At 40.9% G+C, this 25,707-nt stretch overlaps 1 protein-coding gene across 1 annotated transcript in view; it reads right to left on the bottom strand.

Moving 5' to 3' along the window:
* Positions 1-614: 614 nt before the first annotated feature.
* The window catches only part of CLMP (CXADR like membrane protein), a 66,929-nt gene continuing 41,836 nt past the window's right edge, over positions 615-25,707 (bottom strand). The window contains exons 2-7 of the mRNA XM_063436508.1: positions 7,961-8,118; positions 7,132-7,327; positions 5,530-5,697; positions 4,779-4,895; positions 3,587-3,731; positions 615-2,277 (exon numbers count right to left, since the gene is read on the bottom strand). Of these exons, the coding sequence (XP_063292578.1) occupies positions 2,088-2,277; positions 3,587-3,731; positions 4,779-4,895; positions 5,530-5,697; positions 7,132-7,327; positions 7,961-8,118 (974 nt within the window). The 3' untranslated portion in view covers positions 615-2,087. The remainder of the gene's footprint in view (positions 2,278-3,586; positions 3,732-4,778; positions 4,896-5,529; positions 5,698-7,131; positions 7,328-7,960; positions 8,119-25,707) is intronic.

Raw genomic sequence — 25,707 nt, 5'->3', positions numbered from 1 at the left:
CTCAGCAGCGGACGTCCAAACAGATCTGGACTGGCTTCCATTACAAGAGATAAAGTTAACCCTGGTAAATAATTAGCAGTTAGTATAAGTGACAAGACTTTCAAACTGTACTGGGGTGAGGTGTGCACGATGATCGCTGGGTGACAATAAGATAATCCAGGGGTGAGCTTGTCCCATTTCAGGGATTGACAAAGTCGCCTTTTATTGTATTTTATAAGTTACTGAAAATATGGAACCGTCAGTTAAAAATAAAAGGTAGCGCAGACTACTTTATATTAGACAACAAAAAAAGAGGAATATTCAAATTGCACATAAATTATATCTGATATAAAAACTGTTACCTTTTATAAAAAAATATAGAAGTTGCAGATTACAGAGATTATTTGCGTCGACATGAAACAGAACTGGGATCTTTCGAATATTACCACCTTTCGCTATAATAATTTAACCTTTTTTATTGGTATTCTATTCCTCGTTCTGATACAGGTTTGGCAATGGGTACCCAAGTTCAAGTTTTTTTTTTTTTTTAATCAAATCACACTGAGCTGGCAGACATTTGCAAAACTCATATGACATTCTAAGGTAGAATTTGTTTTAGTACACAGGGAAGAGACACCTCCATAGAGCTCTAAATAAAATACTCAGCACAGATGTTCGATACCATTTTTAGTCAATCCGTCTCCAACTAGTGACCTTTTGGGCCTAAGTATTTTTGATAATCGAATCCCTTCTTTCAGCATTACGACCCACTGTCAAACCCTTGTAAAAACGGTCAGATACCCTGTCCCCTGATACTAGCTCATTCCTTCTTCATGGACCATTTCTGGATATAAGAGAGGGAAACAACATTTCAAAAGATCCGAGGGAATCAGGCTATACAGGACATTTACAGCCATAATGCTGGCAAAACATCATGGGAGATGTAGCCCTTCACATCTGGAGTGTGAAGGTTGTCTACGCCTGGCTTAGGTGATCATGCTATACAGACGGGACATGTAGGGATGGTAACTCCTGTTACAAGGGTCTAGGGGATCAGGGCTGCAACAGATATACAAGTCCCATGTATAGAGAAAGCCTCTTCAATTATAACTTCCAGGAACCCTAAGAGGCCTGTTTTAAAGGAGACTTAAATCAATTCCTTTTGGCTAATTTTAAGGTCTCCAAATCTTCTCTCAGAGCTAGGTCTTTGTTATTTTTTTGGAGCCCACGGTAAAAATATTCTATGGAATCTTCTGTAATACAAGTGGCACATTGCACATGTTCATGTCTGCAAGTTTGTTTGTTTATTTTCAAAAATATATTTTCTGAACCGTCGTCTTAGAACATTTTCCATCATGTAACGCAAATTAAACCATGGTTTAATTAGACTTCTTGGGGCCATTCAGAGGAGGGAGCTGGGCAACCCTGCTCTATGGGTTGTCTTAATTCATACCTCGAAGGAATAATAGTGAACGAGCTCGGACGTCTTTTCACTAAGACGATTTTGAAAGAAGCCATCCTTGAAACTAAAAGAGCTTCTTCACTCACATTTATTCCAGAAGATTATGTTCTTCCGTACCAGGTGTCAAAAATAATCAAAATATTAATTATAAGAAAATACCCTTCCCACAAAGGATACGTCAACGTGTACCTTCATTGTAAAATTGCTGGAGAGTTTTTGTTTTACAAAAAATTCACATTGCTAAATAATTCCACATAATGAATAATCTCCTCTATGCTGACTTGCGGTATATAAATTATTCACACAAAACAAGCATAGGAGCTTACACTCCCTTTCCATCGTTCATATTCTATCTGCCGTCTTCATTCAGTGTAAAAGCCTTTCTGGATCTTCTTCACGTCTAAAGTCTTTAAAAATCGTGATTTTTTTTTTTTCTTTCTTTTTTTTTTTAAACAAGGTGCAATGTCTCTACTGGTGACATAGTGAAGGAAAGTAACCAAATGTGGTCAGAAATGGCATAAAATGTGACCATGGCATCCTAAATAAGACGTGTCCAGATCCGGCAGAACCGAAATTAGTTTTTTAAATGGCGCTTGGAAATCATGTACATTCTTTTTCCCTTTCACCCTTGTCATCCTGTCTCCCTTTAGATCTGGTCCAGACAGTGGTGCCTTGGCTCTCCGGGAGCTGTTTCCTGGGTGGAGAGTGTCCGCTGACTGCGAGAGGCACTGTTGGTTGTAGACCGCGTGGATGAAGATCCTGAGCGGGAACTTCTGGAACCAGAGGACGACGATCCCGGTTTCACAAGGCGAGCTTTGGGGGCCTCTGCATCCTCCCTATATGAAACACAATCCATTAGAGAAAGGAAGCAACAATGACAATAATGAAAACATTGCAATGCAGCTGTAAGGGTGTCTTTTTAAAAGTAGTTTTTATTTATATGTATTTTTTAATTCCTTTATTTGAATTCTGAAAGAATAAGACACTCTCTCTGGCAATATTCTCCAGAATAAAACGGAATAGCCAAATAAATCCCCATTGAAAGTAATTGATTAGTTCCAACACAAAGCGACCCGTTTACCTCACATATCTACATGGCACAAAAACACGATTTACAGGGCTCCACGGGGGACACCAGGAGAGCAAGGACACTGCAGCAGATGACAAGGCTGAATTCAGAATAGTTTGTCTGTAACATTTGTAAGTTTATGCCATGGGTGTTACTAAGGAGGGATTTAAGGGATGTTAATTCAGAACCTCTAATGGACAAGATTGTCCTCTGCTCCATTGAATCCTGCTGTTACTGTAGTTCTTTCGAGATAAGGGTAGAAGCAGAGTCTCTTAGCTTATGTATTCACACCTGCAACAGATGACAGTGCTGAGATAAGAAAATCTGATGGCCTCCACTAGACACCCAGGTAAGCGGCCATTAACACGGGGAATGGGAGAGATGGTGGGAAGAGGATATGAGTAATTTATTGATAATAAAATATTTTACCAGGAAGGAAACATTGAGATTTTTTCATTTTCAAGTATGTCCTGGGCTCACAAACACTGCATTGTTACAATAGGGTACGATATAATCTTACAAAAAAAGAATGCAATATATATATTCTCATATATATACATTTAACACATAATAGGTAATAAATATATTCAGCCATGACCGGTGCATTCCGTATTGAGGTATATTGCCATAGATCTCTTAAAAGATTTTAGATTGAATGAAGATGCGACTGTATCCCTGAGGTTATTCCATAATTGCGGTGCTCTGTCGAGCCACTTTATTTTTGCATTGCGGTATGCTAAATATCGTGCTAGTACGGGATCGGAGGGTATAGGAGGTGGGAACAGCCGGGGAGAGCATTCTACTCAGGTAGGGTGGGAGCTTCCCAGAAATGCTCTTATGCACAAGGCTGGAAAGATGAAAAGTTCGTTGGGATTCCAGCGACCGCATTTGTAGTCTGAAAACGAGTGTCATTTGTTATCTTGGCAATCAGGGTGGTGGCATGCCCAGCAAAATAATTATTAAATGCATTGTGTCTTTAAAATACAGTATGTGTAGCCAGGTATTGCTGCCATTCATCCATTTATGTGTTTTGGTTGTTTTTAAAATTTGTTTATTGAAAATATTAGTTAATTTACCTAATTTCATTAAGGAATTCATCCTCTTCGCGTTTCTTCAGCTCTTTCTTTCGAAACAGGAGCCAAAGTGCAATACATACGAGGATGACGCTTGCCACAGCCCCACATGTGACCCCGGCCAGGAATCCCACATTGATTGTATCCGCTACACACAGAGACACAAAATAACAAAACAGTGATCACATACTTACTGCACATTCTATATATTCTTCGTATTAACATTAACATAACTTGAAATATTTGGGGGAGCTTTGGACAAGGTTTTTATCTACTCTTTAATTTTAACAAAACTGTCATCAGAACTCTTGGGGTCCCTTACAGCCTGCACCCTCCTGCAGGCAAATAAAACCTCACTGTGTGCACAGGATACACGCTCACAGACTCACACAAGTATGCATTCAAGACACACTCACAGACACACACACCCAGACAGACACATGCACACAATCCTAGACACACATACTGCCATGCACACAAATACTGCCACGCACACACACACTGCCACGCACATAAACACTGCCACGCACATAAACACTGCCACGCACATAAACACTGCCACGCACACACACATACTGCCACGCACATAAACACTCCCACACTCATACACACTGCCATGCACACACATACTGCCACGCACATAAACACTGCCACACTCATACACACTGCCATGCACACACATACTGCCACGCACATAAACACTGCCATGCACACACATACAACCACGCACATACATACTGCCACGCATAAACACACTTCCAAGCACAACCACAATGCCATGCACAAACACACTGCAAAGCACACACACACTGCCACGCACATACACAATGCAAATATCAAATATAGAATAAGAAGTATTGTCTTGAAACCCTGATATATAGAATTGATAATCATTTAAATCCATTAAACCAGTTATTTGGAGGAATAGCTGACTCGAAGTATGTTTCCAATTCGGTTGCATTGCCCTTACATTAGCATTTTACTTTGCATTTATTTGGAATTCTGGATAATTCTCCCGTTAGTGAATACCCCTTTCAATGTGTATAATATACAAATATTCCTGTTATATACTGTAAGTATATCTAAATGGCCAGAAAGTCGCCAAAACTTCAATGACAGTTTAATGTAACTTAGTGTATTGGTGATCTGCCGTCTAGCTGTGGGTAATACGGACGCTTTTCACCATTTGACTCACATTTTATTATTAGATGCAAGCTACAACTCCTCCTGCCCGCGTCGTTGCTCACCACGCAGAGATACGATCCATTGTCAGCTATGGTGAGATTCTGCAACATGAGTCGCTGCGGATTATCTAATAGACAATAATATACCGTATTAAGGCCATCTTATCTAAACTAGCACATACACAGACAGACAAAGTAAGCATTAACGATTCCAGAGAGATAGATGATAAAAAACAAAAAACAACCACATGAGGTCAACGCTTTATTCTGATTGGCTACTTGATGTTTTCAGCCAATCGGATCACAGATACAATTTAACTCTTCTTGAAAGACTATAAAATTAGAGAATTTTAATGTCATCTCACTGTCTACAATAAAATATGGGCTTTCTGGGGCAATAAAAGCAAAGAATAGACAGGTCCCTCGGCTCTGCAGGTCTATCGAAGTAACTAGAAATGTTTTAATTCACCCAAGTGTACTGTGCAATAATAAACTGTGCAATTAAATACGGTGAGAGCACGCACGGTGGTTATAGTTATCCAATATTAAACACAAATAACTGACACTTTATAAACAATATCAATTATTTTACAATTCTGTTTTTCACTGTAGTATTTTTGCAGGTGTTGCACATTACACAATGGAAACAAAGTTATTTTCTTCAGTAGATTTTGTTAAATAATTATTATTGGAAATTCTGAGCCTTGTTTAGACAATACCATATAGGTAAAATGATTTATTGCATAAACGTATTGATCTCACCAATGCGGGCGGTTTTTGGCATGGCCACCGTTACGTCCTCTCTGTATTTCATCCGTTGCCAGCGGTAGGAGATGGGCGCAGTGCCAGCTGATGTGTTGCAGAGTAAGGTTATAGATTTTCCTGCCAACAGCTCTCCGTCTATCTGGCATTCCGGCTCTGACGGCTTAACTGAAAGGGAAACGTACTATTACAAACCGTACAATTTAAATATTATTTTTCAATAAAACCTGAATCCCATCACACACAATTTCTGGGATATACAGATTATATATCCATATACATAATTAATTTCATAAATATACACGTACACTTTAAATATATAAATATATATTTAAATTCTACATGCATATGTATGTAATATTTTTACATAATTAAGTAATTTTATTGATTGCAGTTTGAAGGACCTGCCTGACAACCCAGGCCAAAAGTCCAGAGAATTTAATTTGCTAGCAATATATTTAACCCTGTAACTTTCCAAGACACCCTAAAACCTGTACATGGGGGGTAGAGTTTTACTCAGGAGGACCTGAGAACATGTTAACATTGGGTATTTCTAAACTCAGGACCAAATTTAAAAACTATTTAGCATAGGTGTTGTTTGGCGGTTGTAGATGCGTAACAGATTTTGGGGCTCAACGTTAGAAAAAGTGTATTGTTGGGGTTTCTTCAGCATATTTTACAATTTATTTATAGTAAATAATATTATATGATATGATGAAAATAATGGTATCTTTAGAAAGATAATTTAATGGCGAGAAAAACGGTATACAATATGTGTGGGTACAGTAAATGAGTAAGAGGAAAAACACAAACACCGCAGAAATGTAAAAAAGAGCCCTGGTCCTTAACGGTAAGGAAATTGACAAACAGTCTGGTCACTAAGGGGTTAAATTGCATTAGAATGCCAAAGCATCATGGAAGCTATAGTTTAAAAGCATCTGGGGATCTTTTTGGCACCCCTGCTCTTGCACCCATACCACGTCAATGAGATCAATTGGTCTGGGTGCCTATAGTGTCCCTTTAAATGACATAAAAGACATTTTAAACCATTCTGAGCAGTTTGACAAAAACATGGACTCTGCCAGCCCTTCCACCACCCAGAGGTAAAGGTGGGATTTGGAGGAGAACAACCGCAATTGCTATGACAGCTTTATACTTTCTCAATCTCTTCTTCAGATTTATTTAGTAAATGACTAATCTGTTGTCGCAAATTTTAACAGATTTTTTTCTTTTTTTAAATGTCACAATTCAACTTTCTTAAAGTGAGCGTTGATTCCCCACATTAATCAACATACAAATCAGGAAAAGCTAAAACAGAATTTCACTGATAAATGTTCCACGAATTGTCACGAAGGAACCCAAATGTGTCTAAACTGTAGTTTAAAGGCACATTACTGGAGTTGCTTTGAGGCAACTCAAAAACAACGACGACACGGAGCTCCTCAGGTCTGTACAGATTAGCAGATTTTGTTGTAGCCTTAACAGCCCAACCCAACCATCGCACCTTACGTCTTCCCCCGTAATCACCCAATCCTTCAAACTGCTGTTATTTATTTGTTTTTATGGAATATAACGACAATTCACTGCCGAATATTTACTCACCTAAAACCTTTAATTTAATGTGATTCCATTCATATTGCCCAGCGTTCTTCACCTTGCAGATGTACTGTCCCGCATCACTGGGTTGCAAAGATGTGATAAGTATTGCAGCATCTCCGGCAAGGAAATTGGAGGCAAAGCTGTAACGTCCGCGCGCATTCTCGCCTTCGTAGATTCTCCCAGCGCTGTAACTGATTAGCTGCAAAGGTAGCGATTACAAACAAATCATACACCAGCTCATGGTTTACAAAGACGCAGACAGACAGATAGATAAACAGACAGATTTTTAATCACTGCACTAAACATAAATGCTTTCTAAAAAGGCAAAGCCAAGGCACTCCATGTAAATAGCTTCGCTTTTCCCATGATCCCTTGGTAAAATGAGAGCCATATCTCCCATGATGCTTTGCAGATCTATGGTTATGTAGTAGGCCAGCTGGGAATCTACCCATTATGGCCTCAAGTTATTAATGTTGGATAAGCGTTTCGAATGATTTAATAATATTGGACAAACTCTTTAAAATGATTTAATATTATGAAAAATATTTTAATTTACTAATATTCTGATATTTTACAAATATTTATTTTTTTATATATTTTTTATATTAATATTTAGAAAAAAAATTTCTAAAGTTTATGCAAAAACATGAAATAATTTGAAAAGCTTGTATAAAAATATTAAATCGAGGAATATATCCGCTTGTAATGGGGGTGGACAAATTAGATCCCCAGCTATTGCATGACTTCGACTCCCATGAAGCTTTGCCATGCTTACGGCTGAGGATCCCTGATTTACATCTTGTGAGAACATTATCCGATCGTGAAAACTTACCACGGACTTTCTCTGCTCTGAATGGTTTAACAGCCATTCAATATCCAAGCTCTGTTCCCCAAGTAAGCCCAGGCGATGCTGACAGGGGAGCGTCACGTTCTCCTCAGCTACACGTGTAATCTCTGTCTGGGCTAACACTCCAAGTACATAGCACAGACCTGGGTGGGAAAAAAGAATAATTAGGAACTTAAATCCAGGATTTGCGTAGTCTGCAGCTGGATCACTAGAGGGCGCTGTAACATAGATTTCAATGCTGTGTTTGGCCAAATCTTTTACAGAATTGTGGAACTAATATGCTATCTATTAAATCGGAATAATATGCTATTTATCGTATCAGAATAATATTCTATTTATCGTATTGGAATAATATGCTATTTATCGTATCAGAATAATATTCTATTTATCGTATTGGAATAATATGCTATTTATCGTATCAGAATAATATTCTATTTATCGTATTGGAATAATATGCTATTTATCGTATCAGAATAATATTCTATTTATCGTATTGGAATAATATGCTATTTATCGTATCAGAATAATATTCTATCGTATCAGAATAATATGCTATTTATCGTATCAGAATAATATTCTATCTATCGTATCAGAATAATATTCTATTTATCGTATCGGAATAATATTCTATTTATCGTATCAGAATAATATTCTATTTATCGTATCGGAATAATATTCTATCTATCGTATCGGAATAATATTCTATTCATCGTATCGGAATAATATGCTATTTATCGTATCAGAATAATATTCTATCTATCGTATCAGAATAATATTCGAGCTATCGTATCGGAATAATATTCTATTCATCGTATCGGAATAATATGCTATCTATCGTATCGGAATAATATGCTATCTATCGTATCGGAATAATATGCTATCTATCGTATCAGAATAATATGCTATCTATCGTATCGGAATAATATGCTATCTATCGTATCGGAATAATATTCTATTCATCGTATCGGAATAATATGCTATCTATCGTATCGGAATAATATGCTATCTATCGTATCAGAATAATATGCTATCTATCGTATCGGAATAATATGCTATCTATCGTATCAGAATAATATTCTATTCATCGTATCGGAATAATATGCTATCTATCGTATCGGAATAATATGCTATCTATCGTATCAGAATAATATGCTATCTATCGTATCGGAATAATATGCTATCTATCGTATCAGAATAATATTCTATTCATCGTATCGGAATAATATGCTATCTATCGTATCGGAATAATATGCTATCTATCGTATCAGAATAATATGCTATCTATCGTATCGGAATAATATGCTATCTATCGTATCGGAATAATATGCTATCTATCGTATCAGAATAATATGCTATCTATCGTATCGGAATAATATGCTATCTATCGTATCAGAATAATATTCTATTCATCGTATCGGAATAATATGCTATCTATCGTATCGGAATAATATGCTATCTATCGTATCAGAATAATATGCTATCTATCGTATCGGAATAATATGCTATCTATCGTATCAGAATAATATTCTATTCATCGTATCGGAATAATATGCTATCTATCGTATCGGAATAATATGCTATCTATCGTATCAGAATAATATGCTATCTATCGTATCGGAATAATATGCTATCTATCGTATCGGAATAATATGCTATCTATCGTATCAGAATAATATGCTATCTATCGTATCGGAATAATATGCTATCTATCGTATCAGAATAATATTCTATTCATCGTATCGGAATAATATGCTATCTATCGTATCGGAATAATATGCTATCTATCGTATCAGAATAATATGCTATCTATCGTATCGGAATAATATGCTATCTATCGTATCAGAATAATATTCTATTCATCGTATCGGAATAATATGCTATCTATCGTATCGGAATAATATGCTATTTATCGTATCGGAATAATATTCTATCTATCGTATCAGAACAATATGCTATCTATCGTATCAGAATAATATTCTATTCATCGTATCGGAATAATATGCTATCTATCGTATCGGAATAATATGCTATCTATCGTATCGGAATAATATGCTATCTATCGTATCAGAATAATATTCTATTCATCGTATCGGAATAATATGCTATTTATCGTATCAGAATAATATGCTATCTATCGTATCGGAATAATATTCTATTCATCGTATCGGAATAATATGCTATCTATCGTATCAGAATAATATGCTATCTATCGTATCGGAATAATATGCTATCTATCGTATCAGAATAATATTCTATTCATCGTATCGGAATAATATGCTATCTATCGTATCGGAATAATATGCTATCTATCGTATCAGAATAATATGCTATCTATCGTATCGGAATAATATGCTATCTATCGTATCAGAATAATATTCTATTCATCGTATCGGAATAATATGCTATCTATCGTATCGGAATAATATGCTATTTATCGTATCGGAATAATATTCTATCTATCGTATCAGAATAATATGCTATCTATCGTATCAGAATAATATTCTATTCATCGTATCGGAATAATATGCTATCTATCGTATCGGAATAATATGCTATCTATCGTATCGGAATAATATGCTATCTATCGTATCAGAATAATATTCTATTCATCGTATCGGAATAATATGCTATTTATCGTATCAGAATAATATGCTATCTATCGTATCGGAATAATATTCTATTCATCGTATCGGAATAATATGCTATCTATCGTATCAGAATAATATGCTATCTATCGTATCGGAATAATATGCTATCTATCGTATCGGAATAATATTCTATTCATCGTATCGGAATAATATGCTATCTATCGTATCGGAATAATATGCTATCTATCGTATCAGAATAATATTCTATTCATCGTATCGGAATAATATGCTATCTATCGTATCGGAATAATATGCTATTTATCGTATCAGAATAATGTTATATCTATCGTATCAGAATAATATTCTATTCATCGTATCGGAATAATATGCTATCTATCGTATCGGAATAATATGCTATCTATCGTATCGGAATAATATGCTATCTATCGTATCGGAATAATATGCAAACATTAACTCCATAATGACCCATATCTAATTCTGATTGTCGTGATATAGGTAAATGGTTTTACTAACATGTCCCTTAATGGGTTTCGTTTGTCTATTTGCTATCTGGATGCAGAATTAAAGAGTTACATCGCAATCTCCTGCCTTGATTTCCTCGCCCACTGATATCCCAGGAAATCCTCTTACTCTATCTTATCAACTTCTCGATTTGGGACATTGTAACCCAAAGTACTGGAAAGTCAGGGGACATGGGGGAAGTTCCCATTGGGGGATTCTCTGCCTGAATACATTGTAGGTAATGGTCTCTGCTAAAACCGCAGATATAGAATGTTTATAAAGAGCAAAGTCCAGCAATCAGACATTGGTTTCCATAGTGATTGCTCCACTTTTAGAACTTTGCTCATATCTGCCCTGTACAAATAACCTGTTTTAATCCCTTTATCACTGTAGGTCTACATGAGAGATGGCTCTACAAACGTTGTCTGAGATATATAGGGGTCTATACGACAGGAGACCTTCTCTGTACTATTGCATCACTTGCAATGCAGTGTTTTGTACAATATACATTTTTGTGGTTTGGTGGATGTGACAGAACGCTGGTACGCCGTCACTTGGGCATCGAGGGCTCCTTTGTTTTTTGTTTTTTTCTCCTCTTCCCTCTCTTTTAGTGTTTCGTTCTCCTATCATTCTTCGAGCTCTCTGAATCTATGCAATGTCCTTTCATGCGGAATAAGGTCCCCCTGAGCCAGTGGGTTGCATACAGTGATATTATGTATCATGCAGAGTTTAATATGGAAGTTTGATGCATATTGTCTGTGATGATCCCATAGGAATCTGTCTGGCGCAGTACCTATCATGGCCACTAGCTGGCTTTGCACTCAGGTTGGATAGATTGGATTCTGTTCTCAGCTGGTTGGCTAATTAGCCCCCCTTCTCCAGACCAGCCTTTCTCCTTGTCCCCATGCCAAAGCATTGTTTGGATGTTAATTGGCCTTGTATCCAGAACCTGCTTGGAAACCAGAGTTTTCCCAGAGGCCCGCTGACATCCCGATCATTCTCCCTGCTTATTTCCCTGCCGTTTGCGTTTTATTATATTGTGTTATTCACTATTTTATTCTATCTGTTTGCTTGACGCTTTAACAATGAATACCCTTTCATTTTTACTCCTTGGTTTGTCTGCGTATTGCGCATTTGGTACCAGTTTAACATTCTCAGGGTTAGTTACAAAAGTGAGAATTATTGGGAATTAAAAGTGAATTTTAAATTTAAGGCCAAAATAGTCAAACTACAAAGATGCTCCCACTCAGCTCGGCTGTTAGTTCGGCTACTTTGGCCTTAAAATTAAAATCCACTTTGAACTGCGGACAATTCCGACTTTAGTTTAGTGAGTAACTCCGTTAGAACATGTTTCAGCTTCGGCTATTTTGGCCCAAAATGTGAAATTAATTTTGAAATCCCGACAATTCACACTTGAGCTGAAACCTCTGTTAAGTTGGGATATTATTCCGTCTGCCACTGGAGGGGCGGCTGTTTGGATCTGTACCATAACTAGCCGGAGCACACGATGACTCCAATGCACGTACAATGCTTGTAGTTTAATCCCAGAATGCTTTGCACATGGAGTGAGAATTGTGTGGGTGCACACATACCTCACTGACTAATTGGGGTGCAGTTTATATGTATTTCAATGGAATATTGGCCACGGATCAAACCTTAAATATTAACATTCCATCTCCAACGTTTTCCTAGCAATCTGGCGAGCGCATGGTATGAGATATTATTGCCCATAAAGCACCACCTGGATTTGCATGACAAGTGCTCGTTAATAAGGGCTGGACGAATCCCAAGAAGTAAATGGAGGGTGACACTTTAGCTCTCTGCGTTATTAGAACACTATTGATCTGTATAGATTTATCACTTCCTGGCGCCTACGAAACTCAATTGTTAAGAAGATTAAGGTGGATACTCTGACATGTAGTTTGAAAAATCTTAATTTCCTTTATTACTAATTCAGCCTGAAATTAAATAGAGGACACGTCGGGCAAACACACACGAGTGCAAGATGTGTTTAAAAAATCTATATTAATTTGACTCAGAATTTGTACATACAATTTTCCAAACACTTAATTTATGGACTGTGCTATTTTGAGGTTCTCGGTTTCTCCTAAATTTCTCCAGCCTTGCAAATCACCAACTTTAACTGAATGTTTGTTTCCCATTTCAGGCGATTGTTTTGATGTATAGTTTAGGCTACACTTTCAGTTTTATTATTGATATTCTGCCTCTTCCAACCTGCAGACTTTCCCTTTTTCTCCAAAAATGTGTCTGCACACAATGTTACGACTTACAGTTCTATGAAATGTAGCTCATCTGTTACTTACTACCAACAAAACCGACATGTAAAATACAACTAAAATTAGAATATGTGTAAAGGAGTCATTACAGGGCTGGCGCGTCCTATAGGCCGATTCTTAAAGGGGGGCGCCGGCAGCAGCCTTACTGCTGGTTTGGGCCGCCCCCCTATATGTGGGACACATTCTGTATTGCGTGCCGGAGGTCATAGCACCGGGCGCTAGAGAGCACTTACATAGGGGCAAACTAGCGCTCGATGCCATCAACCTCAGCACGCAAAGAGCACTGAGAGCCACCCCCCCTTACATACCTCATACCACACGATCGCTCCCCCCCCTTCCCCTGTACTCGGGGTCAAGTGGGTGGGAGGATCACAGGGGCGGAGTTGAGTGCATGAATTGCAGCCAGGCCTGGACTGGGACCCACAGAGAGCTAACATTAAATGAAGGTAAGAGGGGGACTTAATGGTGTGTGTGTGTCAGCTTGTTTCAGTCAGTGTGTCTGGATCAGTGTGTGTGTGTGTATCTGTTTGGGTCAGTGTGAATATGTCTGGATCAGTGTGTGTGTGTGTGTGTGTGTGGATCAGTGTGTGTGTGTCTGCTTGGGTCAGTTTGTGTGTCTGCTTGGGTCTCTTTGTGTGTCTGCTTGGGTCTGTGTGTGTCTGTCTGCTTGGGTCAGTGTGTGTATCTGCTTGGGTCTGTGTATGTCTGTATCAGTGTGTGTGTGTTTGTACCAGTGTGTGTCTGCTTAGGTGTCTGTGTGTCTGCTTGGGTCAGTGTGTGTATCTGCCTGGGTCTGTGTGTGTGTGTGTGTCTGGATCAGTATGTGTGTCTGCTTGAGTCTGGATCAGTGTGTGTGTGTGGCTGGATCAGTGTGTGTGTGGCTGGATCAATGTGTGTGTCTACTTGGGTTAGTGTGTGTCTCTGTTTGTGCGTGTCGCTTTGGTCTGTGTGTGTGTTTGCCTGGGTCAGTGTGTGTGTGTCAGTCTGCATCAGTCAGTGTGTGTATGTCAGTCTACATAAGTCCGTGTATGTCTGCATGAGTCAGTGGATTTATGTTGGTCACTGATTTTGATTGTGTGGACCATTGAGTGTGAGTGAGTGAATGAGTGTGACTCTGTGTGTAAACATGGCATTGTAGCGGAGGTGTCTCTAGTGGCTGTCAGTGTGACAGCTACTAGAGTCTTGTTTTACCCTTCAAGGTAAGGCAATCTTTCATCTCGTGGGGTTAAACCCACAAGACCACTGTGGAGTGAATGGGGCGGCAAATTTTTTTTTTTTGCCTTTGGCGGCAAAAATACTTGCACCATTATCAAACTGGACCAGTTTCAATGGAGTCCAAGAGAAATTAGATTATTTAAAAGTCGCACTACTGAAGGCAACAGAAAATTGCATTAGGCTTATCAGGAAGAGCGAAAAAATTAAAGAAACCACTGTGGTAGCATTTAGTAATTATTAAAAAACCCAGAGTGAGGAAGATAGACAGATCTATAAGATTAGGCAGAAAGAGGCTAAGCAAGTTATAAGAGCCACCAAATCACACCCAGAAGAGACAATAGCACAGTCAGTAAAAAAGGGGGACAAAACTTTTTTTAGATACATAAATGAGAAAAGGAAAGTAAAACAAGGATTAGTTAGATTAAAAACAAAAGAAGGAAGGTATGTAGAAGAGGATAAAGGTCTAGCTGACTGCCTCAATTAATATTTTTGTTCAGTATTTACAGATGAAAATGAAGGAAAGGGACCTCAGTTAGGAAATCGGATAAATGAGTCATTTATTACACGTGAGTTTACAGATGAAGAGGTTCTATTTCAACTGTCAAAAGTAAAGACAAATAAGTCAATGGGACCTGATGGAATACACCCAAAGCTATTAAAAGAGCTTAGTGTTGTACTAGCAAAACCATTAACAGATTTAACCAATCATTGATAACAGGAGTAGTCCCAGAAGATTGGAAGTTGGCGAATGTTGTGCCCATTCACAAGAAAGGTAATAGGGAGGAGTCGGGCAACTATAGGCCAGTAAGCCTTACTTCAGTAGTGGGGAAAGTGATGGAAACAATGTTAAAGGATAGGATTGTTGAACATCTAAAATCACTGGGATTTCAAGATCAGAGACAACATGGGTTTACTTCAGGGAGATCATGCCAAACTAATCTTATTGATTTTTTTGATTGGGTAACTAAAATAATAGATCAGGGTGGTGCAGTAGACATTGCTTACCTAGATTTCAGTAAGGCGTTTGACACTGTTGCACATAGAAGGCTTATCAATAAACTGCAATCTTTAAGTTTGGATTCCAATATTGTTGAATGGGTGAGGCAGTGGCTGAGTGACAGGCAACAGAGGGTTGTAGTATTGCAGAAGGTCTTGATGGTAAGGTATGTCTTTTTGCTGATGATACTAAGATATGTAACAGGGTTGATGTTCCAGGAGGGATAAGCCAAATGGCAAATTATTTAAGTAAACGAGAAAAATGGTCAGAGTTATGGCAGCTTACATTTAATGTGGATAAGTGCAAGATAATGCATTTTGGATGTAAAAACCCAAGGGCAGAGTACAGAATATTTGATAAGGTCCTAACCTCAACATCTGAGTAAAGGGATTTAGGGGTGATTATTTCTGATGACTTAAAGGTAGGCAGACAATGTAATAGAGCAGCAGGAAATGCTAGCAGAATGCTTGGTTGTATAGGGAGAGGTATTAGCAGTAGAAAGAGGGAAGTGCTCATGCCATTGTACAGAACACTGGTGAGACCTCACTTGGAGTATTGTACGCAGTACTGGAGACCGTATCTCCAGAAGGATATTGATAACTTAGAAAGAGTTCAGAGAAGGGCTACTAAACTGGTTCATGGATTGCAGGATAAAACTTACAGGGAAAGGTTAAAGGATCTTAACATGTATAGCTTGCAGGAAAGACGAGACGGGGGATATGATAGAAACATTTAAATACATAAAGGGAATCAACACAGTAAAGGAGGAGATTATATTTAAAAGAAGAAAAACTACCACAACAAGAGGACATAGTCTTAAAGGATCACTTTATGCACCCAGACCACTTCAGCTTAATGAAGTGGTCTGGGTGCCAGGTCCCTCTAGGGCAGTGGCGTACGTACCGCGGTCGCAGGGGTCGCAGCTGCGACCGGGCCCGGCACTCCAGGGGGCCCGGCCGCCCTGCGGCCCCCCCGCGACCGGGTAGCAGCTGCCACGCTTTGCGGCCCCGGCCCGTGCGGCAAACCGCCGGGGCCGCATGTCAAGGGGTCCATCGGGTGGCCCATGCTGTCAGGGCCACCCGATGGACATGGATTGTAAGGGGGCCCGGTCTGCGCTGAGCACTTTAAGTGCTCAACCGGGCCCCCTGTGATGAGATCATCACACGCTGGGAGGAAGTGACCGCACGTCACTCCTCCCAGCATACTGAGAGCCCGCGCGGGAGGAAACAGAAAGGAGGAGGGAGTCAGAGTGGGAACTCTGACTCCCATCAGGCTGAGCCACCACTGGACCCACACATGGTAGGAAACATTTTGTGTATTTGTGTCTCTGTATGTATGTATGTGTGTATGTATGTCTGTGTCTCTGTATATGTATGTCTGTGTCTCTGTATGTGTGTATGTCTGTGTCTCTATGTGTGTGTATGTGTGTGTGTGTGTGTGTATGTATGTCTGTCTGTGTGTATGTATGTCTGTGTGTATGTATGTCTGTGTGTATGTATGTCTGTGTGTCTGTCTCTGTATGTATGTCTGTCTCTGTATGTATGTCTGTCTCTGTATGTCTGTATGTGTGTGTGTGTGTATCTGTATGTCTGTATGTGTGTGTGTGTGTGTATCTGTATGTATGTCTGTGTGTGTATCCACATGTATGTCTGTGTCTCTCTGTATGTGTGTGTCTGTGTCTCTGTGTGTGTTTGTGTGTATCTGTATGTATGTCTGTGTATGTATGCTTGTGTCTGTGTCTCTGTGTGTGTGTGTGTGTCTGTTTCTGTATGTGTGTATCTGTATGTCTGTGTATGTATGTGTGTGTGTGTGTCTCTGTATGTATGTGTCTGCATGTGTGTGTGTGTATGTATGTGTCGGGGGGGGGGGGGGAGCCCACAGTCAGGGGGGAGAGGTTCACGGTAGGGGGGGCCCGCGGATCAGTTTTGCACCGGGGCCCCATGGAGTGTGTGTACGCCACTGCTCTAGGGTTAACCCTGCTATGTTTACATATGGGTTAATCCAGCCCCTAGTGGCTGTCTCATTGACAGCCGCTAGAGGCACTTCCGCGCTTCTCACTGTGATTTTCACAGTGAGAAGACGCCAGCGTCCATAGGAAAGCATTGAGAATGCTTTTCTATCGACTAACTGAATGCGCGCGTGGCTCTTGCTGCACATGCGCAATTAGCCGATGACGTCCTAAGGAGGAGGAAAGTCCCCAGCGCTGAGGCATCCCGGAGCTGGAGAAAGGTAAGTGTTTAACCCCTTCCTCCAACTTCAGCCCGGCGGGAGGGGGGCAATGAAGGTGGGGGCACCCTCAGGGCACTATAGTGGTCTTTTAAACTAAAGGGGCAAAGGTTTAAAAATAATATCAGGAAGTATTACTTTACTGAGAGGGTAGTGGATGCATGGAATAGCCTTCCAGCTGAAGTGGTAGAGGTTAACACATTGAGGGAGTTTGAGCATGCGTGGGATAGGCATAAGGCTATCCTAACTATAAGATAAGGCCAGGGACTAATGAAAGTATTTAGAAAATTGGGCAGACTAGATGGGCCGAATGGTTCTTATCTGCCGTCACATTCTATGTTTCTAAAGCCTTGCTGTAGCCAAAAAGGTCTGCTTATGTGATAAGCTTAGGAGTGTTAAAGAAAGCCTTGTTAGGCCGTTAATACTTAATCTAGAATTGCATTTCATTATTTATATAATACCTTAAAAACAAGAATTACCCACAGCCAGCCTGAGTGCCCCTCTAACGGATAACAGCGAGCGATTGCTACCAGGGTAGAAGCGTTGACAGCAATATAAAACCAAAATACACAATATGTTTAAATAACGGTTGCAGCCAGGGGTCGCCTTGAAGTTATGTCTCTCTTGGACAATGCTTGGTCACCCGTCAGCCTGCCGTTTATCCAGATATATTGACGGCATTTCACTGGGTCGATTTTCACAGGAGTTTAAATGTTAAACATAAAGCGTCCTGGTACGGAGGGTTTAATCCCAGAACTCACTTCTGCCACCACTCCCCTAACAAAACGGGTCAGTAGGAAACATACAAAACGCACCCGGATTCATCACTTTAAGATATATTTAATGAAGTATTTCTATTCCACCTGCCGCTCGTTCTAAGAACGGAACATTTCCCAACATGCACCTGAGATTCCTCTCCTGGTTAGCTACTGGTGCAAAACTCGTGTGAAAAGGTGATCGGTAAATGCCCTTTATTGTACGTTACTGGTATGCGTTTTAGTGGATCAGTTACTAGTTTTAAAGACAGAATCCATTAGCTATAAAATCTACTTCATTCCAGATGTGAAATATGGACGTTTTCTAATAATCGATCACTATGGCTACTAAAAGAAAGATAAACCAGATGTTCTATATTGTTATAATTGTCTGAGGTTAGTGAAACTGTAGGTGACAAAGCCCATCGTGCTAATTTTCATGCAATTTAAGTTGATTTAAGGTCGTTTCTTTATGAATGAGCATTGAGCCGCAGAGATACTGTAGACTTGTACAGAGGCAGATCATAGTGAATCAACGTTCATTCACAGCTACCATGGAAACTGGGGGCTACAATAAACTACATTCCATCAACTTCAACAGCCCAAGAGTGAATGAATACTACTGGAAATTAATTTTACCAGAGAGAGAGAGAGAGAGAGAGAGAGGAGAGAGAGAGAGAGAGAGAGAGAGCGAGAGAGAGAGAGCTAGGAGAGAGAGAGAGAGAGAGAGAGAGAGAGGGAGAGCTAGGAGAGAGAGAGAGAGAGAGGGGGAGAGAGAGAGAGAGAGGGGAGAGAGAGAGAGAGAGAGGGGGAGAGAGAGAGAGAGAGAGAGGGGGGAAAGATGAAGAGAGAGAGAGACAGAGAGAGAGAGAGATAAATAGGAAAGAGAGAGAGGGAGAAAGAGAGAGACACAGAGAGAGAAATAGGAGAGAGAAGGAGAAAGAGAGAGGGAGAAAGAGAGAGAGACACAGAGAGAGAAATAGGAAAGAGGGAGAGGAAGAGAGACAGAGAGAGGGAGAGAGATAGGAGAGAGAGAGACACAGAGAGAGAAATAGGAGAGAGGAGAGAGAGAGGGAGAAAGAGAGAGAGACACAGAGAGATAAATAGGAAAGAGAGAGAGGAAGAGAGACAGAGAGAGGGAGAAAGAGAGACACAGAGAGAGAAATAGGAAAGAGAGAGAGAGAAATAAGAGAGAGAAGGAGAGGAGAGAAGGAGAAAGAGAGAGAGGAAGAGAGAGAGAGGGAGAGAGAGAGGGAGAGGGAGAGAGATAGGAGAGAGAGAGAGAGAGAGAGAGAGAGAGAGAGAAGGAGAAGGAGAGAGGGAGAAAGAGAGAGAGACACAGAGAGAGAAATAGGAAAGAGAGAGAGGAAGAGAGACAGAGAGAGGGAGAAAGAGAAAGGGAGAGAGAGGGGGAGAGAGAAAGGTAGAGAGTGAGCGAGAGGGAGGGAGGGAGAGAGAAAGAAAGGGAGAGACAGAGAGACCGAGAGGGAGAGAGAGAAAGGGAGAGAGGGGGAGAGAGTGAGCTAGGAGAGAGAGGGGGGGAGAGAGGAAAAAGAGAGAGAGAAATAGGAGAGAGAAAGAGAGAGGAGAAAGATGGAGAGAGGGAGAGAGAGAGAAATAGGAAAGAGAGAGAGAAATAGGAGAGAGAGAGAGAGAGAGAGGGAGAGAGAGGGAGAGAAACAGAGAGGGAGAGAGAGAAAGGGAGAGAGAGTGAGCTAGGAGAGAGGAAAGAGAGAGAGAGAAATAGGAGAGAGAAATAGAGAGGAGAAAGATGGAGAGAGGGAGAGAGAGAGAGAAATATGAGAGAGAGAGAGAGAGAGGGAGAGAGAGAAAGGGAGAGAGTGAGCTAGGAGAGAGAGAGGGGGAGAGGAAAGAGAGAGAGAGAAATAGGAGAGAGAAAGAGAGAGGTTGAGAGACCGAGAGGGAGAGAGAGAGAGTGAGCTAGGAGAGAGAGAGAGAGAGAGCGGGCGAGAGAGGAAGAGAGAGAGAGGGAGCTAGGAGAAAGAGAGCGAGAGAAGGTGAGAGGGGCAGAGAGAAAAAGGAGAGAGGGAGAGATAAAGGGGGAGACAGAGAGAGACAGACAGACAGACAGACAGAGAGAGAGAGAGAGAGAGAGAGAGAGAGAAAGGGAGATTTGCAGTTGTTTTTTGCCGTGTCACATATTTTGGATTCATTGTTATATATGAAATGTAGCAATGCATGGTTTATATCTCAGATTGGGAATGTAGTAGGTTTCTCATAGTAAGAATCTACCCATTCCCCCAGACATTCTGAGATCCTGTCTATTTACCCTGACATTCTGTAAATCAGCCCATTATTCCTGAGAATCTGCCCATTCACCCTGACAAACTGTGAATCTACCTATTCCCCCTAACACCTTCAGAATCTGCCCATTCTTCCTGATACTCTGCCCATTCACCCTGACAAACTGTGAATCTACCTATTCCCCCTAACACCTTCAGAATCTGCCCATTCTTCCTGATACTCTGAGAATCTGCCCATTCATCTTCAAACATTTAAAGGGAAAGCTGTCCATTTCAAGACAAGGAAAGGCAATTGTAGCTGTGTGGCAGCCATCTTTTTATTTTATAATTAGATTTGTTGCAATGTTTGTGTGTTTTCTCACAGCCTGGGATATTCTTTAATAAATAAATCCCTCCTGCATGCGTGACACCAGTCGCCGCCATCAGCTGTTGATTTAATTTAGAAATGCATAGGCTGCCATTCAGCCTGCACACCGTAATCAGATGGTTATGGCTCGCTGACGCTGTACTGTCATGGTTGAAGCCGATAGCTTTCTCAGACGGGGAATAACGTATAGATAAACGATGTTAAGTAGTCGTTAACCCTTCGTAGCTCACTGCTTGCTGAGATACTCGAATTCTACACGCTGGTTTCCCTTCTGTTATTATTATGACTCATTATATAGCACCAACATATTCCACAGCGCTGTTGTACAGCGATTCTCTGAACATAAACTGATTCATTTTAGGCTAGCAGTTCCGGCTCCGTGTAACAGAGGGTCTTGCCTGAGGAACAGAGTTACATCATGAACACAGATTGGTTGCAAACAATTTGCCACTGATTGCTGGAATATGCAGCTAATTACCCAACATAGAAATAACATGAAAATCAGAGGCAGGTGCAATGCATAACAAGTCACGCATATTAAACATCACACGTGTCCGCCGTGGATTAACCCCCGAGTCACCCAATGTACACGTGTCCTGCTGGCGTTTATTGATCTAACAGGAAATATAGGACGTTAATCAATATGAAGCCAATTCGGGGCGTATGATGGATAGGACTCCCTCCAGAACACCGAAGGGCTGATCACTAAACAGTGATTTACGATGCTGATTATTTTATACCACGGACAATCAAGGGGCTTATTCACAAAAGTGTTATTTTTAGGTGATCCGGAAACCGAACACATTACGTACAATTTCCGTGTTTATTTACTAAGCTGTGAGTTGTGGAGGAATTGTAAAATTAATTTCGAAAGCAGGACAAAAGAGTTGAGCTGGAAAAAAGTAATGATCTAAATAGGTATTTGATTCTATTTTTATTGTCTAAACAGTAAATTGTGGTTTATTGAAATCTGATTTGCAAACCTGAGGCCATCGAGGCCACATTGGAAGATTTCTCTGTCAGCTGTGGGGGTTTATTCACTAAACAGTGAATTGTAGTGAAGCAAAAAATGTGTTGTTTTTCCAAGAATTAATTGTTTTCTGAATAAAGAATCAACATGACCAGTTCATACCAACCAATATATTTAAAATTGGTAACGAGGGACACTTTCATTTTAGGGGTGTGAGTGGGGGTGTGGCTGTCCTGTGAAATTGTATGTAAATTACTAATAACAATTTATACAAGTAAAATATAATTTTATAACAAGAACAATGTATCTTATTTACATAGATTTCTAAACTTATTTATTGCAGTTTGAAGGAATATTACAGGGAGTATTATTGCCGTGGAGCTCTGTTATACACTCAGACACATTACTGGGAGTATTATTGCTGTGGAGCTCTGTTATACACTCAGACACATTACTGGGAGTATTATTGCTGTGGAGCTCTGTTATACACTCAGACACATTACTGGGAGTATTATTGCTGTGGAGCTCTGTTATACACTCAGACACATTACTGGGAGAATTATTGCTGTGGAACTCTGTTATACGCTCTGACACATTATTGGGAGTATTATTGCTGTGGAACTCTGATATACACTCAGACACAATACTGGGAGTATTATTGCTGTGGAACTCTGATATACACTCAGACACAATACTGGGAGTATTATTGCTGTGTGTGGCGGAACCAACCTCGCCACTGGGCACTGGAGAAGCCTGGTTGCTTGCCTGTTCCCTCTGGACTATGGCCCCATGTTAAATGCTGTTTTTTTTACCCTTTAGAAAGGCTTGTTCGTGCCTTTCTGCCTGGGCGTTCGGTAGATTGAATCTACCGAACCAACGCACGAATGGGGGTGACCACCTGGGCAAGGAGTGTGCCAGTGATTTACATCCCAGAAGCAGCTTAATTGGTGAACACTGGGTGGCCGCTGTTTGTATAACCGAAAAAGTGGCAGCGGCCATCTTAAACTCCCGAACGGCCAGCGGTGTTCAGCTCCAAATCTATGGAACTCAAAACGGACACTTATTTGCACGAACACCGCTGTGCCGCCGACCTCCCTTCTCCTGCAATTCATACGAACGCCGTCCGTTCAGTACTTTCCCCATGACAGCAGTGTTGCCCCAGATAGCTATGCCATGGAGCCCATTCGTGTAACGAAAGACTATGGGAAAGACTTCGGCTCCATGGTGATTGAACTGTATGTATGTGATCTGAGCGCCATTCGGTAATAATGTGCGCTCAGATCTAAGCTATCTGGGGATATGTTGAATGTATACATTTTATGTAGCAATTGTAACACTGTATAATTTTATGTATTTTTACTAACATGTGTATCTGGAAGGGAATATCCTCTAAACGGCTGTTTAACCCGTTGTGTGCCTGGGGGTACCGTTACACTGTGGAGCTCTGTTGTACACTCAGACACACTAACAACATGGAGCTTATAGAATAAAGGGATATTAGGATAGAAATGGGACAGGGGATAAGAAAATCTAAATTAAACAGAACTTGCATTAAAGAAAGCCTAAATAGGGCTCTCTTTACAGGAAGTGTTTAGGAAGGTTGTGCAAGTCACATGCAGGGAGGTGTGACTAGGGTTCATAAACAAAGTGATTTAACTCCTAAATGGCAGAGGATTGAGCAGTGAGATTGCAGGGGCCTGATCTATACACCAAAACTGCTTCATTAAGCTAAAGTTGTTTTGGTGACTATTGTGTCCCTTTAAGAGTCCTCTGTGTTTGAACACGTACACTCCACAAGCCAGAGAGAGTGGGGGCACCAGCCACGGACGCAGAGGTAAAATGAGCCCTGTGTCTCACTGTGGAGCTAACCGGATCGGGAAGGTAACTTTTAGAAATAATTGCAGAAACCCCTCCTTGCTGTCAATCAAACAACCAGGAAGGACTTTCTGAAATTAATTATAAAAGTAGCGATTTCAAACGAAATATTGGAATATAATGGAATCAAATATTTGTGGTAAATGTAATTGCACCAGCGTGTCCAACGCAAAGATTGTATATCTATGGCAAATGATAAAATATTAATCTAGGCATGTTTTCAACAGGGCCGTTTGAAGGAATTTGGGGGCCCCAAGCAAAACGGACATGGAGGCCCCCCCAAACCATCATTGAAGTGGTCTGGGTGCAGTGTCCCAGGTTCCTTAACCATGCAAAGGTAATTATTACAGTTAACTCCACCTCTAGTGGCTGCCTTCCAGGCAGCCCTAGAGTGACTTGCGCTATGCATGAGGACATCCAGCGTCACCCAAAACCCCATAAGAAAGCATTATACAATTATACAATGCATCCCTATTGGGGAAGTCCTAATGTAAGAGAGGCCATAACTGAGGATGCGCATTAGTTCTCCCTCACCGAAGTCAGAGGAGCGGGGGTAGAGCCTGAACCAGCTCAGAGGGACATCTGCACTGGAATCAGGTAAGTGACAGAAGGGGGTTTTAACCCCTTTTGCAGTGCTAACTGCACCCGGGTCCTTCTGCAGGGCCGGTGCAAGGATTTTTGCCGCCCTAGGCAAAAGTAAAGTTTGCCGCCCCCCATGTGACATCACAGTGCCCCACCCATATGATCTGCCATGTTAACTAACACAGTGCTGCAGTGGCGCCGTGTTTACAATAAAAGGCCTGCAGGGACAGGCTATAGACACCAGAACCACTACATTAAGCTGCAGTGGTTCTGGGGACTAAAGTGTCCCTTTAATGTGAGGTAAATTAGAGATTACTGCCACGAATAATATATTAGATTGCCTACTTACAACCAGATGAGGGTGATGATGGGCTTCAGCTGCCGTCTGGCTCCACTGGTCTGGTGTAGAACAGGCTCTCTGGAGGCGGTTTGTAACTGTGGTCACAAAAATCAATGTTCTGGGAGAACGGGAAGCAGCTCCATTTTTTGAGGGCCCTTTACACAGCTCAAGGTCTGGGTCCCAGGGTCCACCTTCATGTTCCACCAATGAGTTTGTTCACAGGGGTGTGTGTGTGTGTGGGGGGGGGGGGGGGAGGGGTGTGTGTGTGTGGGGGGTGTGTGTGTGTGTGTGGGGGGGGGGGGGCGTGTGTGTGTGTGTGGGGGGGGGGTGTGGGGGGGGATGTCCTGATGTGTGTAAGGAATGCATTGTGTGAATCTGTGTTTGTATGTGTAAGGGCTGCAAGGTGAGTTTGTGTATGTATGAGATGCAGTGTGTGTGTCTGTAAGGCAGTGTTTCCCAACCCAGTCCTCAAGGCACACCTACCAGTCCAGGATTTAAGGATTACCCAGTTTTGTCTAAGGTGTTTTTAGAAAAAAAAGAAAAAACACCTTAGACACAACTGGGTCACCCCTAAATCCTGGACTGGTAGGTGTGCCTTGAGGACTGGGTTGGGAAACACTGCTGTAAGGGATGCACTGAGTGTGTGGAAGGGGTGCATTGTGTGTTGCCGTGTGTAAGGGATGCATTGCTTGTGTATGTGTGTCTGTGTGTAATGCATTGTGTGTTTTTCTGTG

The sequence above is a fragment of the Pelobates fuscus genome, chromosome 11 (genome assembly GCF_036172605.1).
Source record: "Pelobates fuscus isolate aPelFus1 chromosome 11, aPelFus1.pri, whole genome shotgun sequence".
NCBI lineage: Eukaryota > Metazoa > Chordata > Amphibia > Anura > Pelobatidae > Pelobates > Pelobates fuscus.
Note: the sequence above shows the minus strand (reverse complement) of the source record. Positions and strands in the feature narration are given on the sequence as shown.